Source organism: Heliangelus exortis, chromosome 9, assembly GCF_036169615.1.
Source record: "Heliangelus exortis chromosome 9, bHelExo1.hap1, whole genome shotgun sequence".
NCBI lineage: Eukaryota > Metazoa > Chordata > Aves > Apodiformes > Trochilidae > Heliangelus > Heliangelus exortis.
The window spans coordinates 8,302,107-8,315,482 of record NC_092430.1 but is presented as its reverse complement, the minus strand read 5'-3'; the positions used below and the strand labels follow the sequence as shown (position 1 = coordinate 8,315,482).

Here is a 13,376-nt window from a genome sequence, read left to right as displayed (position 1 = left end):
GTTTTTTGCCTTTTTTTCTTTTGAGGACTCTATAGCTGCATGAAATGCGTAAATTGACTGTAAGTAATTTCCAGGACTGTAGCCAGAAATCACAGAACTCACAGTACAGTAGTAGACAGCGACACAAAACGTCACAAAAAGATAAATGCCCCTTTGTCAGTGGGAAATGGAGAGTGCTGTTCAAGCACATGCTGTACCTGCAATAATAGCCGGTAGATTTGCTCAGTGATTTCCTGAACACTGGGATGAAGGATTCTATCTTCTGTATAACTGGGAGCAGCAAAGACATCTTCATTTAAGGGACCCCTGCATAAACCAAACATATCCCAGCTCATCACAAATGCAAGTACTTCAATCAAAGAGAGGCCAAATTTTCATGTTATCATCTATATATAGTAAAACAGAACCTGGTGTTTATTCTATTGCATCTAAAAACTTTTGAATCTGATAAAATACATATCCTTGATCACTCCGAGCACGACTTCCCTCTTCTGAAGCAGTTCCTGATGATACTAACAGAATATAAAGAACTCCTTATTTCTTTTCATAGCTGTTAATACGTCATAAAATCCCAATTTAGAAAGGAAGCAATTTTTATGTGTGATTTTGCCCTCCACTCCCCTCCCCAAGACCCCTTATGTCTTTCGTAAGGATCACTGCATAAACCCTATAATAAAATAGAGAGAGAGAGATCTTAAAGCCACTACAGTTTATTGACTTACGTCCTAACTTTGTGTCTTCCAATAATAAATGAAACTTTTCGACTCCAAGGGTTGATGAAACTGGACCAGCTGGTGTCCATGGTTATGTAATCTCCATTTCTAGTGCAAAACCTGATGGGTGAATAGTCAAAAGGCTGTCCTCCATACTGAAGTACTGTAATGAATGGTTCAAAAAGAAATTTCAGATTAATTTTCACAATTATACTTAATCAATTGCAAATGAGGGCAAAATTATTTGAAGGCACTCATTCCAGACACATATGCATATTTAGAAATGCTGGGCTGCCATAAGAGGCACACTTTCAAAATTTAGTGGACTATGTCAAGAAAATAACCTTCAGAACACAAGCTACATTTTATAAGTTTAACAAAATAACATTGGCTTTTATCTTCTGGGAAGACTTCAATTTTAAGTATGACAACTTCTGTCACAGCATTCTCACAAAAAATTCATTAAGCATGAAATATTTACAGTCAGCTTGTTTACAGCAGACACATACCTCACATCAAAGATGAAACTAAGCGATTTCTAATTTTCAGCTATTTGCATTAGTAATCAAATTGTAAAAGATTGAGTATTTACTTGCAGAAATATTCATAGCTACAATTAATTTACACTCACTACTTGCTGTGAGGTCTTTGCAGAAACTGCTACTAAGTTTTAGAAAAAAAAATTCTATTTCTGTCACAGTAGGAGCTTACATACTTTTTCTGTGAATTGCTAGCATTAAAGGTCTGTCATTTGGGTGAAGATGCACCAAGACTGGTGTTCCTATTAAATCCTGAGGTAGGTATCCCAACAGAGGTACTGCTCTGAGGAAAGAAAAAAAAGAAAAAAGTAGAATAAATGCATATTTCATCTTTAAAATGTTTTCATTTTTTCTTCGCTCTTTTTCCTATAAAGAGAAATTGGGGAAATAGCAGCCTCATCTTAATAGCTGCAGTGCTCTTTGAGCAAAGGGGATTTTATTTACAGGGTGGTGGGGTTCTGGTTGTTTGGAGTTTTTTGGTAACTTCGTAAGGAAAACTACATGATCAGACCAAATCAGGGAGTCTGCTGCAGCAGTTCTGTTTTTCTATGCTGCCTAGTTCTAGAGAATAAATACCTAACCTAATTTTGAAAGGGTATTTATAAAGTTTAATCTTGTAAAACTCTCATGAAGGTAAATAGTACCTTAATCTATAGGCTGTGAGCCAAGGCTAAGGATCACAGGATTAATAAGACTAAACTAGCAACAGCCTGGTTGACTTGATCTCAAGAAAACTTTCTCACAGGGAGGTTAAAAGTTCAGCTCATATGGGAGCTGCAAGGAAGCAAGCCTGTTGATTAGATGAGAGAATTAAAAGAATCTTCTTATTAATTCATGCATATTATCAATGAGCACTTATGATGCAAATGACTAATTTACATGATGAAATAATTTTTATTGATCACTTAAAGCATTCATATTTAAGGAGACAGAGTGAGTTCACAGATATCAGTTTAGACCTTATCCTGAAAACCAACTGTCAAAAATATGGTTTGGAAAAAGCCCCAATGCATTATGTCAATACTAATCAGTTATGTTTAAGAAGGTGTCAGATGCCAAGAAGCAATCTTGTAAAACCAAAGTACCTTACACCTCCCCTCAGCCCCTTTCACTGCCGAAGGCCCAGGAAAAGAAAGTTACTCAGCTATCTGAACAGCTTTAATGAAGACTTTAATCACAGTGTGCCAAAGACACAGGATTTGTGTGGTACTGGAACTCAAAAGCATTATGGGACAACTGCCTCCAACACTGCACTCCCAGTAACCACTAAAATTAAAACAGTTCCCCAAAACAAACACCCCTGTTCTGGTAAAAGGGCTGAGACAAGAAAACGAGGATAGGAACTGCCTTATTATTGAAAGAATTAGTTAAATAGTAAGTCTTAAAAGCTAGTAAGATGATCTTAAAACATCAGCTTTATCAAGCTGAAACTGGCATGAAACTCCTGCCAAGCCACTTTGACACATTGACATTTAAAAACACTGCCAAATTCTAAGCACATAAAAGTTATGCCACTAGAGGAATTTAAAATACCAATCAATTGTGAATTACTTCAGTTTCAACTTCATCAAATATCACTGTAATAAGTAGAAGAAAGGTTTTTGTTAGCACTGTTTCTATTCTTTGCCACTTGCTTTACGAAAGCCCAGCACACTGCACTTGCTTGTGCTGTGACAGAATGCCTACCCTAAAAAGTATAAAATTTTAAACTTTTATGAACTTAGTTATAAAGAAAGATGCAAATTTGTTCCCTTTTATGCATTAAAAAACCTCCATATTTTTTATACTGGAAAATCACTGGAAGATCACTGGAAGACTCAGGGATCTAGAATGTAAGACTAAGCATGTCATGAGGGATCGAGGCAGACTTGCCTGTTACACTAAAGAGGAGGCTAAAGATGATCCAAGAACCTCCTACAGCTACTGGAAAGAGGAGCTAGAAACATAAGAGTTAAATCTTCTTGGTGTTGTTAGACAGTAAAACCGTAGGCAATGGCCCCAGATTGCAGTCTGGAAAACTTATGCTGAATGTTAGGAAAAGTCTTCAGCAAACTGAGTAGTTCAACACAGGAACAGATTCTCCTACAGATTGTGAAATATCTGCCCTTGGAGGTTTTCTGGCATTACTGAGACAAGGTCACAGTTGACCTAACCTAAAACTGGGCAACAGTTTCACTTGACATAAAAGGATGGAACAGAGGCCTTCAGCAGTCCCTTCCAACCAGCACTTCTGTATTTGAAAATACTTCATTTTTTGTCTACCAGACCCAGTACCTCAATGTCATTATGCTTCCTCATAACTAATAACTCAATAATTCTGAGTTTTAGTTAATAAACACATTTTATGAATCCAAATGGCATAAGAATGGCTGCTGAGGAGCAGCAACAAGAATAGTTTGTGCTTTATAGAATGTGTATGTCTTAAGATCACAGGCAGTGTATTGGTTCTGCAATATGTGAATACTTTAATGAGCTTCCATGATTGTCAAAGCAGTGTGAAGCCTTCACCTAGTAAAAGTTGAACAGTTTTGTACAGACAATTACAGCAAGAACTACAAAGACTGTAGTTTGAACTGCGAATACAGATTATTTTGTTTGAATTATTTTTTTAAGCTTAATGTTGCATTTAAAATACACATCTAATTGTATCTGGGCCAGCAGACTTGTGATGAGATGACAGTACCATGTTGTTTGTTATTAATTGAATAGAATGTAAAACCAAAAAACCCTACACTGCCACTCAGCAAGACCTGGACAAGCTGAAGTGCTGGGAAGAAAGCAAACTCCTTAAGTTCAATGAGGACAACTGCAGGTTGTTATAGGAATAAACCCATGCATCAGCACAGGTTAGGGGCTGAGCTGCTGAAAAGCAGCTCTGGGGAGAAGAGACTTGAGAGTCCTGGTGGACAACTTCACCACGAGCCAGCAATGTGCCCTTGTGGCCAAGAGGGGGCATATTAAGAAGTGTGTGGGCAGCAGGTCAACGGAGGTCATAATTGCCCTCTACTCTGCCCTGGCAAGGCCACACCTGGAGTACTGCGTCTGGTTCTGGACTCCCCGGTTGAAGAAAGACAAGGAACTACTGGCAAGTCCAGCAGAGAGCTAAGAGGATGATGAGGAGACTGGAGCATCTCTCGTATGAGGAAAGGCTGAGCTGCGACTGTTTAGATCTGAGAGGAAAAGGCTCCTTCTCTGGAGACATGCAAGACCTGCCTGTATGCCACTCTGTGCCACCTGCTCTTGGTCAACCCACTTTAGGCTTGCACTAGATCTACAGAAGTCTCTTCCAACCTCCGTGATTCTGAAATTCTGCAAAAACCTCCCACAGGTAATGTGTTAGCACAGGAATTTTCCTGACTGTGGTCTTTATTCATTAAATTTCTGTCCAAATTTGTCCCAAATAGAAGGAAAATGAACAGTCAAGTTAGCAGGCAAACAGCTTGCCACTTGAATACCACAGTGTCTTTATGCTTAGTGAAAATTAGGGGGATGTACTTTGGCTTGTGTTTAACACTCTTCAGTACTCACATTTTTATAACCCCACACAGACATCTTAATTACTCTCACCACCTGAACAGAAGATACCTGGAGAGTTAGCTTTCTTACCAGGAAATTGAAAAAACATTGCTGTAAGTTACCTTTCATCAACATCCTGGAACAAACACGTCGGTGTGTGTGTAGTGGTAAAAATTCTTTTGTCAGGAGGAATTCTGGGGGCTGAGAAAAAAAATAAAAGCAGATTAACAAGTAGGGTTTTTTTCCCAACACATAAAATACTTCAAGCTCTATGTTTCTATTAAATACTAAGTAAAGTAAAAAAGCCTGTCTGAGAGTATGCAGAAAGGCAGCTGCTAGTTCACAGCCTCTAAGCAAGGGCAGAGAACAGAATCAATTATCTTTCACTTTAATAAAGCTTGAGATGACTGCCAGTAACTCATGTAACTGGCTTGGTTAGGCTGACATTCAGTTGGGCTACACTGCATGGAGTAGTGGAACACAGAACAGTTCTTGAAAGTAAGAAACCAGACTCATCTTTGTGCACTGAAAGGATTACCTTCATAACCAGAATGTACTTTTTCTGCAAGCAACACACAGCACAGCTGCTCCTCTGCTATTTCTGGGTCTTGCACTTTGATAAGGTAGGGAGTCATCCGAAATGGGTGATAGCAAATCTCAGTTTCACGCTCCTTCCCTGAACTGATAATTAAGCAGAGTTAATTATTTCAGTAGGTTCATCTTACGCTAAAAAACCTTCTAATTTATCTATTCTGATTTCCTCATGACTCAAGGACTGCATGTCCTAAAATAGCACCTAAGAACATAACTTTCTGAATTTTTGGTTGAGGTGAACCTAACTCTGATGGCATCTTTTGCTTACTGACTGCAATAAAGGGTATGCTGGCCTCTTTACTCCCTGAAATAAATACCTTTAAATTGAAACTCGATGGAAAAATTGCCTTTTACTTAATTTTTATCCTGATTTGGAAAGAATGATTAGTAATAGGTCTTTAGTTAAAAAAATCCAATGCACAGTAATGAAAATAACTACTGATAGTGTGACAAAAATATATTTCAAATGTAAGAGGTTTTAACAGGATGGATGAATAAAACTAGTACTTTTGGAAACAATGTTGGACAAAAACACCTACAATAACACCAGCAGTACCTTTACAGTACATCCAATCCAAAGCTCTGGAGAAGTGCATTGTCTCCAATTTGTTTGAAGTTTACTTGTAGTTTAACAATAATTCATTTACTACAGAACTAATTAAGTAATAGGAACCACCATTTTTGTTTTTGGAAATGCTACCAGAGAGGCAACAGTAAAACAAACTGCACAAGGAAGAATATGGGCTAAGTCAGAACCATTTCCTAAAAAAAAACAGCTAAAGGGTCTGGGGGCAGAAAAAAAAAAAGGAAGGAAAGCAAAACCAAAGGAACTGTCACCTAGTAACGGCAAACCAGACAAGTCAAATTACCCCCATGTCTCTTACTCTACAGAACACTTGAGATGAATTTAGAATTAGTTTCTAGAATGAAAAAGACTGTAGCAGGTACTGAACAGAACAGATCAATTAACCTAATGACTTGCCATAGCAGTAGGAGATACCAGATAAGCCTCCTGTCAAGTGCAAAGGTCAATATCCACACTGATTAACTTCTAAGATGAAACTTCCTGAAATCATTTAGCAGTTTTCTCTGTAGCTTCTAGAAGTTTAATGAACTAGAAGACTTGCATATGTTTTGCCTTATGTTCACGTTATGGAAGGTAAGAAACTTGCATACCATATGGTTCTTATAAAAGCCAAACACTTTTGTTATACATGATTTCATAATATAAAACAAAGTTCTATAATATTGTTTTCTTACCTGATGCGACAGAAAAAGGATTTCTCTTCCATGCAATCTTGGGTGGAAGACTCTAGAAATATTAAACATAATTCATAACAAGTTAAAATTATTACAAGAGTATAATATTTAAATCAAGAATTTTCCTTAAGTTTCTTAAATAGTTCTCCAGCTTGAGCTGTTTATTCTTATCAACTTTTCCACTCTACTTAGTGTTGACCAAAAATGTTTTATTATCTTGGTTTTAAAATCAGACTTTTTTCCTAGAAAGGCACTAGGAGAGCTATATCATCAAAACTACTTGGCAAATCCTCCTACCTGCTCCTCTCCCCCAGAAAGTATTTCTCATGAAGCCTTCCTCTCAACTTTTAAGCCTATTTCCCTTCTTTTCTAGAGTTGCCTCAGACTGATTTTCAAGGTAAACTCTGGTCTTTCAAAGGCTTCAGTGTGATGTACTTTGGGATATTACAGTATATGGCAGCTAATACATGAGTAAGTGTGCATAGCTCCACTTACTGCATCTTTTCACATTTGAAGGTATACACGAACATAATAAAACTACAGAACATGTTTTAGAAAAAGATTTGTATAACTAAATAGTATGTGAAATTAGGATCACATAGCCAGAATTCAACAGTGACCCTGTTTTGAGCCAAAGAGACCTTGGCCAAAGAGGCCTAGAGACCTCACAAAGTCCCTTTTGACCTGTTTTATGTATGCATTACTTTGTATATATTTATTGCTACTTGTTTCTTCAGATTAAATATGGTTCACATTCCAACTTCAATTATTAGACTTAATATATGCCAATGGACTGTAAGTTCAAAACTGTAACTTCAAACATTTAGAGCAGACCTGGAAATTCAAAGTGTTTGGTTGAAACAGTTGGCAATGATTTCTCAAATTCCTGACAGCTGTAGCTACACCAGTAAAACAATCATAGCACAATCAAAGTGCTCCAAGACATCTGATCCTTCCCCATTAGCATGCCTACCACCATTTTTCCAAGGCTAAAAGAAGAGAAATGATTAGACTTGGTGAATACACAGTGATGGTAGCTGAAATACATCTTTCTACACTGTAATCAAGGTTTCCAGTATTCAAATCATAACCATTTCAAAAGGAAGGAAGCAGAACATTACACCTCTTATATCTGTAAAAAACTTAAAGATTTACTGGCAATCAAATGGCCACAGTTGAAGTGGAAATTAAACCTTTCATTCAACATTAATACCTACTTTGTTTTCATTCACCATCTGGATGAAAGGGGCCAGTAAACAATGGCATTCAGAAGACTTCCAGCCCATGGACAAGCCTTGCTGATTTACAGAAGTGTTTTGTACATCTAGTATTGTTCAGAGACATTCTAATAATACATATGTGTTATACCCTCAAAAAGTGATGGAGGATAGAAAGAAACTAAAAATCAGACCAGGTATATGCATTTGCATGACTCAAAGATCAGAGAAATATCTGCTGATGAGACCACTTGCCTGCTCTGTTGTAAATATTCCATGATGGTAATCTGTATGGGCTAGTAGATGTGTAGAACACACTGACATCCTGAGGTGCCAAGAGCTCCACAAATTTGGCATTTTTAAAATAACCCCTCTTACAGTGGAGAATAGAAGCAGCTTGATCAGAGATGTACAAAATTTTTCCAGTAATCAAAGAAACAGCGACAGCAAATGTATCCTAAGAACAAAAATATCAAATTATTTAGACAGTTTAAACATTCTTCCATCCAGTATGTATTTCTTGGAAAAATACTTCAGATACAAAGCAGTGATAAGTTCAAAGTAAAACTTAAGGAAATAGTTTAAAATCACTTCTTAGGGAGCAATAAAGTCAAACTGCTAAAAAGATTTATGATGCAGAATTAATTTACAATTTAAAAATTTAAGAGCTTCCAGCAATAAAACTGCACATTTACTTGTGCTTCTTACAGCACATTTTGTGTTTATAAAACTCAGCTATTTTGTAAAAGGCTGTTTATGTTCTGTCCACCCACTGCAAAATGAAAGAAGTGCTATAAACCGCTTGACAAAATGAGTGGACACCTAGAAAAAAAGTCCTACACAGCCACACAGACAAATTTTAGCTTTGCACCATTTTTCTTCTTGTCACAGAGAAGCTTCCTGTATCATAGCCATTAGTGCTCTATCCACTTAACACTACACACCAACTTAAGAGCTGTTGTCAGAACACTGGATTCACAAACCCAGGTCCTTCAAATCAATTGAAAACTGTTCATGTTATTTGGCTCAAGTTCTCTGTTGTACTCCAGACTTAGTATTTATTTCACCTTCTGGGCAACCTTTTCATAAATAAAATAAAACCCACACACTTCAAGCTAGAGAACACAACCCCCATTGTACCATAATTTTATTAAATTCAGAAAATTACAGATTCAGGAAGAAGCTTCAGGAAAAAAATAAATAGTGGAAGGTAGCCTAATAAATTTATATGCAATTTTTTTTTTAAGACTCCATAATATATGCATAAACACTTAGAATGGGGAAAACTAGGAAGGCTTGAAGTTTCTACTAAACATCTCCTCGAAGGCAAAAGCCAGACTCTGTAGATGACTGGCCTAGCTACCAACTCTTACCTGGTAAAAAAGGGAGGCATGCCTAAAAATTCAAGTTCTAGAAAACATTTTCAATACACACTGTAGACTTGGATCACCATACTCACTGCATTTTTCATGATGTATTCTGAGGTTATAGTCTCAACTTCTTCCACTGTGTAAGATGACACATTGAGTCCAGCAGGCTGGGATTCATTAATCATCAACAACTGATAGTACTCCTCATTAGCTGTATGGGAACATTAAACAATTTATATTCAGAATTTCAAATCTCATTGATGAACATTCAGCCTGGAAGCAGAAAACAGCTGAAATATTTTTTTGGCATAAGCACAGAACAGGCAGGTGGAAAATCTAGGTACTTCTCCAAATTAGTTTTTTCTCAATGGGGCTTCCTCATCAGTAACCCAGATAAATTTGCTCGTCTTAATACACCCAAATATTCATGATCATATTATTTTAGCCTGTTTGAAATTGTATGAAATTGAAAACTGTTTTAAACTAAATTTTCTAACTAAAAAAACTCCAGACCCCACAAAACCTAGTAAAATATCAAACATCTAGAAGAGCTATTTTAGCTCCCAAAGGAGCACAAGTTAACAGAGCCAACATATAACACCATGAAAACATCTGTTTAGAGAGGTTTTCAAACATAATAAACTTAGCTTTACACAGAGAGCCACAACTAAAAATTCCTATTTAGAATTTTAATTTTATCCAGGTTGGCATTATCTAGGTAGTATCATACTCAGGTTACCTTTCACTTGTTTAATGCTTCTAAGGGCGTATTTCAATGTTGTTAAGACACTAGATTTGCCTTTAATTCTCTTTTCAGAAGGGAGGTGAGCTTTCAGTTCTTGTAATGTTTTTAGCAATTCCTTTTGTGTTTTGGCTTTAGTAGACTGTTCACTACTGTAAGATTAAAAACAAAAAATAAAATGTCAGGTTCACGCTTGAGGTAACACATCCTCATAGAAGCTCAAATACAACTTTTCTAGTACTTAGTATCAACATTAGGAACATACAACAAATCTATAATTAGCTATAATAATTTAAAATTAAAAGTTTTACCACCACCTTAAGTCTTATTGTAAAATGTACTTTTTATGTGCAACAGTACTTATACCCAAGCACAAAAGATTTTTTTTTTTTTTTGCCAGTCTCCCTCCTCCCTTTTTAGTGGTATTTTCCTTAGTTCCTTTCAAATTCAAACTCATAGAAATGTTCATGGACTTCAAAGGAGAGAAGCAGGAGGTCCATTCAACTCTTCACCTCCTGTTGGAGCAGGTTCTCATAAGAGAGGTCCCTGAAAAGGGAATGGCAGTAGGAGAGCATCAAGTTAACATAACAAATGGAGAAATCCTTGGAAAAAAGTATCCCCATTAAGCATGGCAATACATAAGATAAAGAAACTTGACTGAATATGTAAAGTAAAGAATCAGAGGAGGCTGGAGACAGAAATTTCATTCACATTTCTCAGGTGCATGTTCAGAACTGCTGTCTCACTGCAGAAGGGTGAACTACAGAGATTATCAGTGCCAATGTTACAAACATTATCACCTTCCTTTGCAGTTCCTGTTATGTCTCCCCAGTATTACAAAATGCTGACAAAATCAAAAAGGAAGAGCAAAGGATGGAAGAGAAGGGAGGGGGAAGATGACAAAGTTGGGTGTCAGGTGGGTATGAAACAGTTAAAAAGAAATCACCATCTCTCACTGGAATACATTTTAAAAGCTAATTAGTCACAGCAATCAAAAATATTCTAAAACTTTTTTTAAAACCTTCCTGAAAATAAACTCTTTCACATCAAAAGGAAGGTCTTCTCTTACCACCTGATTTGTCGTGGCTGGGAGTCTCAAATATAGTTACCCTAAGAAGCTCTGTAGAAACAATGGGGCTGGCTACAGCACTGCCCTGTTTGAACTGCTCAATGAAGTGTCTTCAGCTTCCAAGTAATTTTCAAGAGGATTTCTGAACACTTTCCTGGGAAGTTTGAAAAGTTCTTCAGGTAGATCAGTCATCTAACAAGTGTTTGGTGTATTTCACCTAGTAGGCTTGGAAAGTGCTAAAACTGGCTTATACTAGACAATACACATTGTTCTTGCTTACTGCATCACGTACTATTGAGAAACACAGCATCAGTGGTCATTTTGTTCTGAGAAATAATGGCAAGGGATAAGACAAAAGAGCATACTACTCCCTTAGGAACCATTATGTTCATGCTGTACATTAAAATCACATCTACAATGTGGCTTGACAGTTTGGACTGATGCAATCAAAAAAGCCCTTGTTAGCAGACAAAACATCTATGCTGGCAATAGGGAGGAAGAGGGGGGGAAAAAGATTATGAAACAATTGAGCATACTGCTGGTTTTGAACTCTGAGAACGTTTCATGAGAACAGTCAAGACTATTTTGCAAGAGAAGAAATCTTTCCATAGTAGCCTAGAGCAGCAAATACAGAAGATGGGGCTCCATGGAAAATCAGTTAAACAGCTCAAAAATGTTGTTCCAAAGATTAGTACCATCAGGCACAGTAGCCAACCACAGGGAAGGCTTGACTTGCAGAGGACAGAACAAATTCTAGTAAGATAGGAGCATTCAATTTTGCTTTATGCAGACAGTGAGCTGGAAAGATACCTACACAGATACTAAACTAAATATGTGGTTGGTGCCAAAATTGAGTCCAAAGGCCCATACTCTTCAAATAAAAGATAAACATATAGCTTATCAGCCTACTTGACTCTTCTCTTTAAAGATTTTTCTCTAGAGATCCTCAGTCTCCTGTTTGCAGAAAATGAGCAGATTTTGATCTCTAACCCTCTAGCACTACACCTGACAGCTGGGGAAAACACTGTACCATCTGCATTCCTATTTATTTCTGTGCAGAGAGCTACTAATGAAATTTAATTTAAAGGACTGTCAGGAAAACTGTAATAAGTAACACCCCCCAAAATCTTGCAGTGAAGAAAACAGAATCAACAGTCAAGGAAGATAAAGAAATGCCTTTGCTTTACTCTATCTTTGATACTAATAAGCATGAACTCCAGAATGTAATTTTCACTTGAAAATACAGCACAGAAAAAGATCTCCAGGTACCTGCAAGGCAGACAGGGACAGCAAGTTCATCAAGCTCCAAATGGTGCAAAGGGGTAATTTTAATTTACCTCTTCTTTAGTAACTGCACCAGGTGGAAATACTTGTGGGCAGAGGTCTTAACATCAGTACACTATATCTAGATATCCTCATTCTACTCAGGATCAGGTTTTGATCTCCTGATGAGAAACTGATGTTAAAAAGCTTAACAAGTATGCTAGTGCTCTCTGAAGTGTCCAGATTTGAGCCTGCAATGTCACTACATTTCCCAAGACTATCAGGGTCAGAAACAGAGTTCATATGGAGGGGTTCCTGCAGCTGATGTTGGTTTATCCTTACAGACTGGAGGCTTGAATCCTGATGAATGGAACACAGGAGAGGCAGGTGATATGGCTGCTGGACATCAGAACACATCCATCTCAATAGGTGAATTCTCATGCTAAAATACTACTAGGTTGTTGTGAGGCAAGGGCTTCAGACTAAATTCTGAAGAGCAGGAAATTAAAATAACCTGAAAAAACCCACTAGACCTGAAGAAACAGTCCAAGTGAACAACAAAAATAAAATTACAGAGTTTTGGGAACCAACTCAAAGTAAGATTGTAGGCTATCACACAACTTGCATGGAACAGCAACAGAAAGCTCTAATTCAGCCAGGTGTTAATAGGACATGCTACTGATTATGGACAGGAAGAGAATCAAAGATAGGATTTCTTGTGTACTACTCCAGGTTTAACCAAAACAAAAAAGAAAACCAGAACACAACACTAGTTTTCAGCATTTAGCATCACATAAATATGCAAATTACTGAAAATATATGCACATTGATTTACCTGCATCCACTGCTAGACTGATTGTGTTCAGAGTTTGCAATTATCAGACTAAATGCATTTGAGCTTGAACTGGAATAAGGAAAGATAAAAAGAGGTTTATATTAGAAAGAGGTTTATATTTTCTTATTAATGACTGGGAATTTAGGGAAAAAACAACCAAACAAAAAGCAACTTTAAAACCTTATACCTGGTATATAGCTATTACACGTTTGTCTAAGGTTTTTATTACCATAGCTATGCTCTGTACAATAAGCTATT

The 13,376-nt window shown here is 37.0% G+C and overlaps 1 protein-coding gene across 9 annotated transcripts in view; it reads right to left on the bottom strand.

The window, feature by feature from the left end:
- The window catches only part of PER2 (period circadian regulator 2), a 47,138-nt gene that overhangs the window by 14,119 nt on the left and 19,643 nt on the right, over positions 1–13,376 (bottom strand). For all 9 annotated transcript variants that reach the window (XM_071751875.1, XM_071751874.1, XM_071751876.1 and 6 more), the window contains 10 exons: positions 13,119–13,187; positions 9,949–10,103; positions 9,299–9,420; positions 8,095–8,296; positions 6,623–6,674; positions 5,307–5,449; positions 4,891–4,969; positions 1,429–1,535; positions 723–876; positions 198–306 (listed from right to left, as the gene is read on the bottom strand). In XM_071751875.1, coding sequence (XP_071607976.1) covers positions 198–306; positions 723–876; positions 1,429–1,535; positions 4,891–4,969; positions 5,307–5,449; positions 6,623–6,674; positions 8,095–8,296; positions 9,299–9,420; positions 9,949–10,103; positions 13,119–13,187 — 1,192 coding nt within the window. The remainder of the gene's footprint in view (positions 1–197; positions 307–722; positions 877–1,428; positions 1,536–4,890; positions 4,970–5,306; positions 5,450–6,622; positions 6,675–8,094; positions 8,297–9,298; positions 9,421–9,948; positions 10,104–13,118; positions 13,188–13,376) is intronic.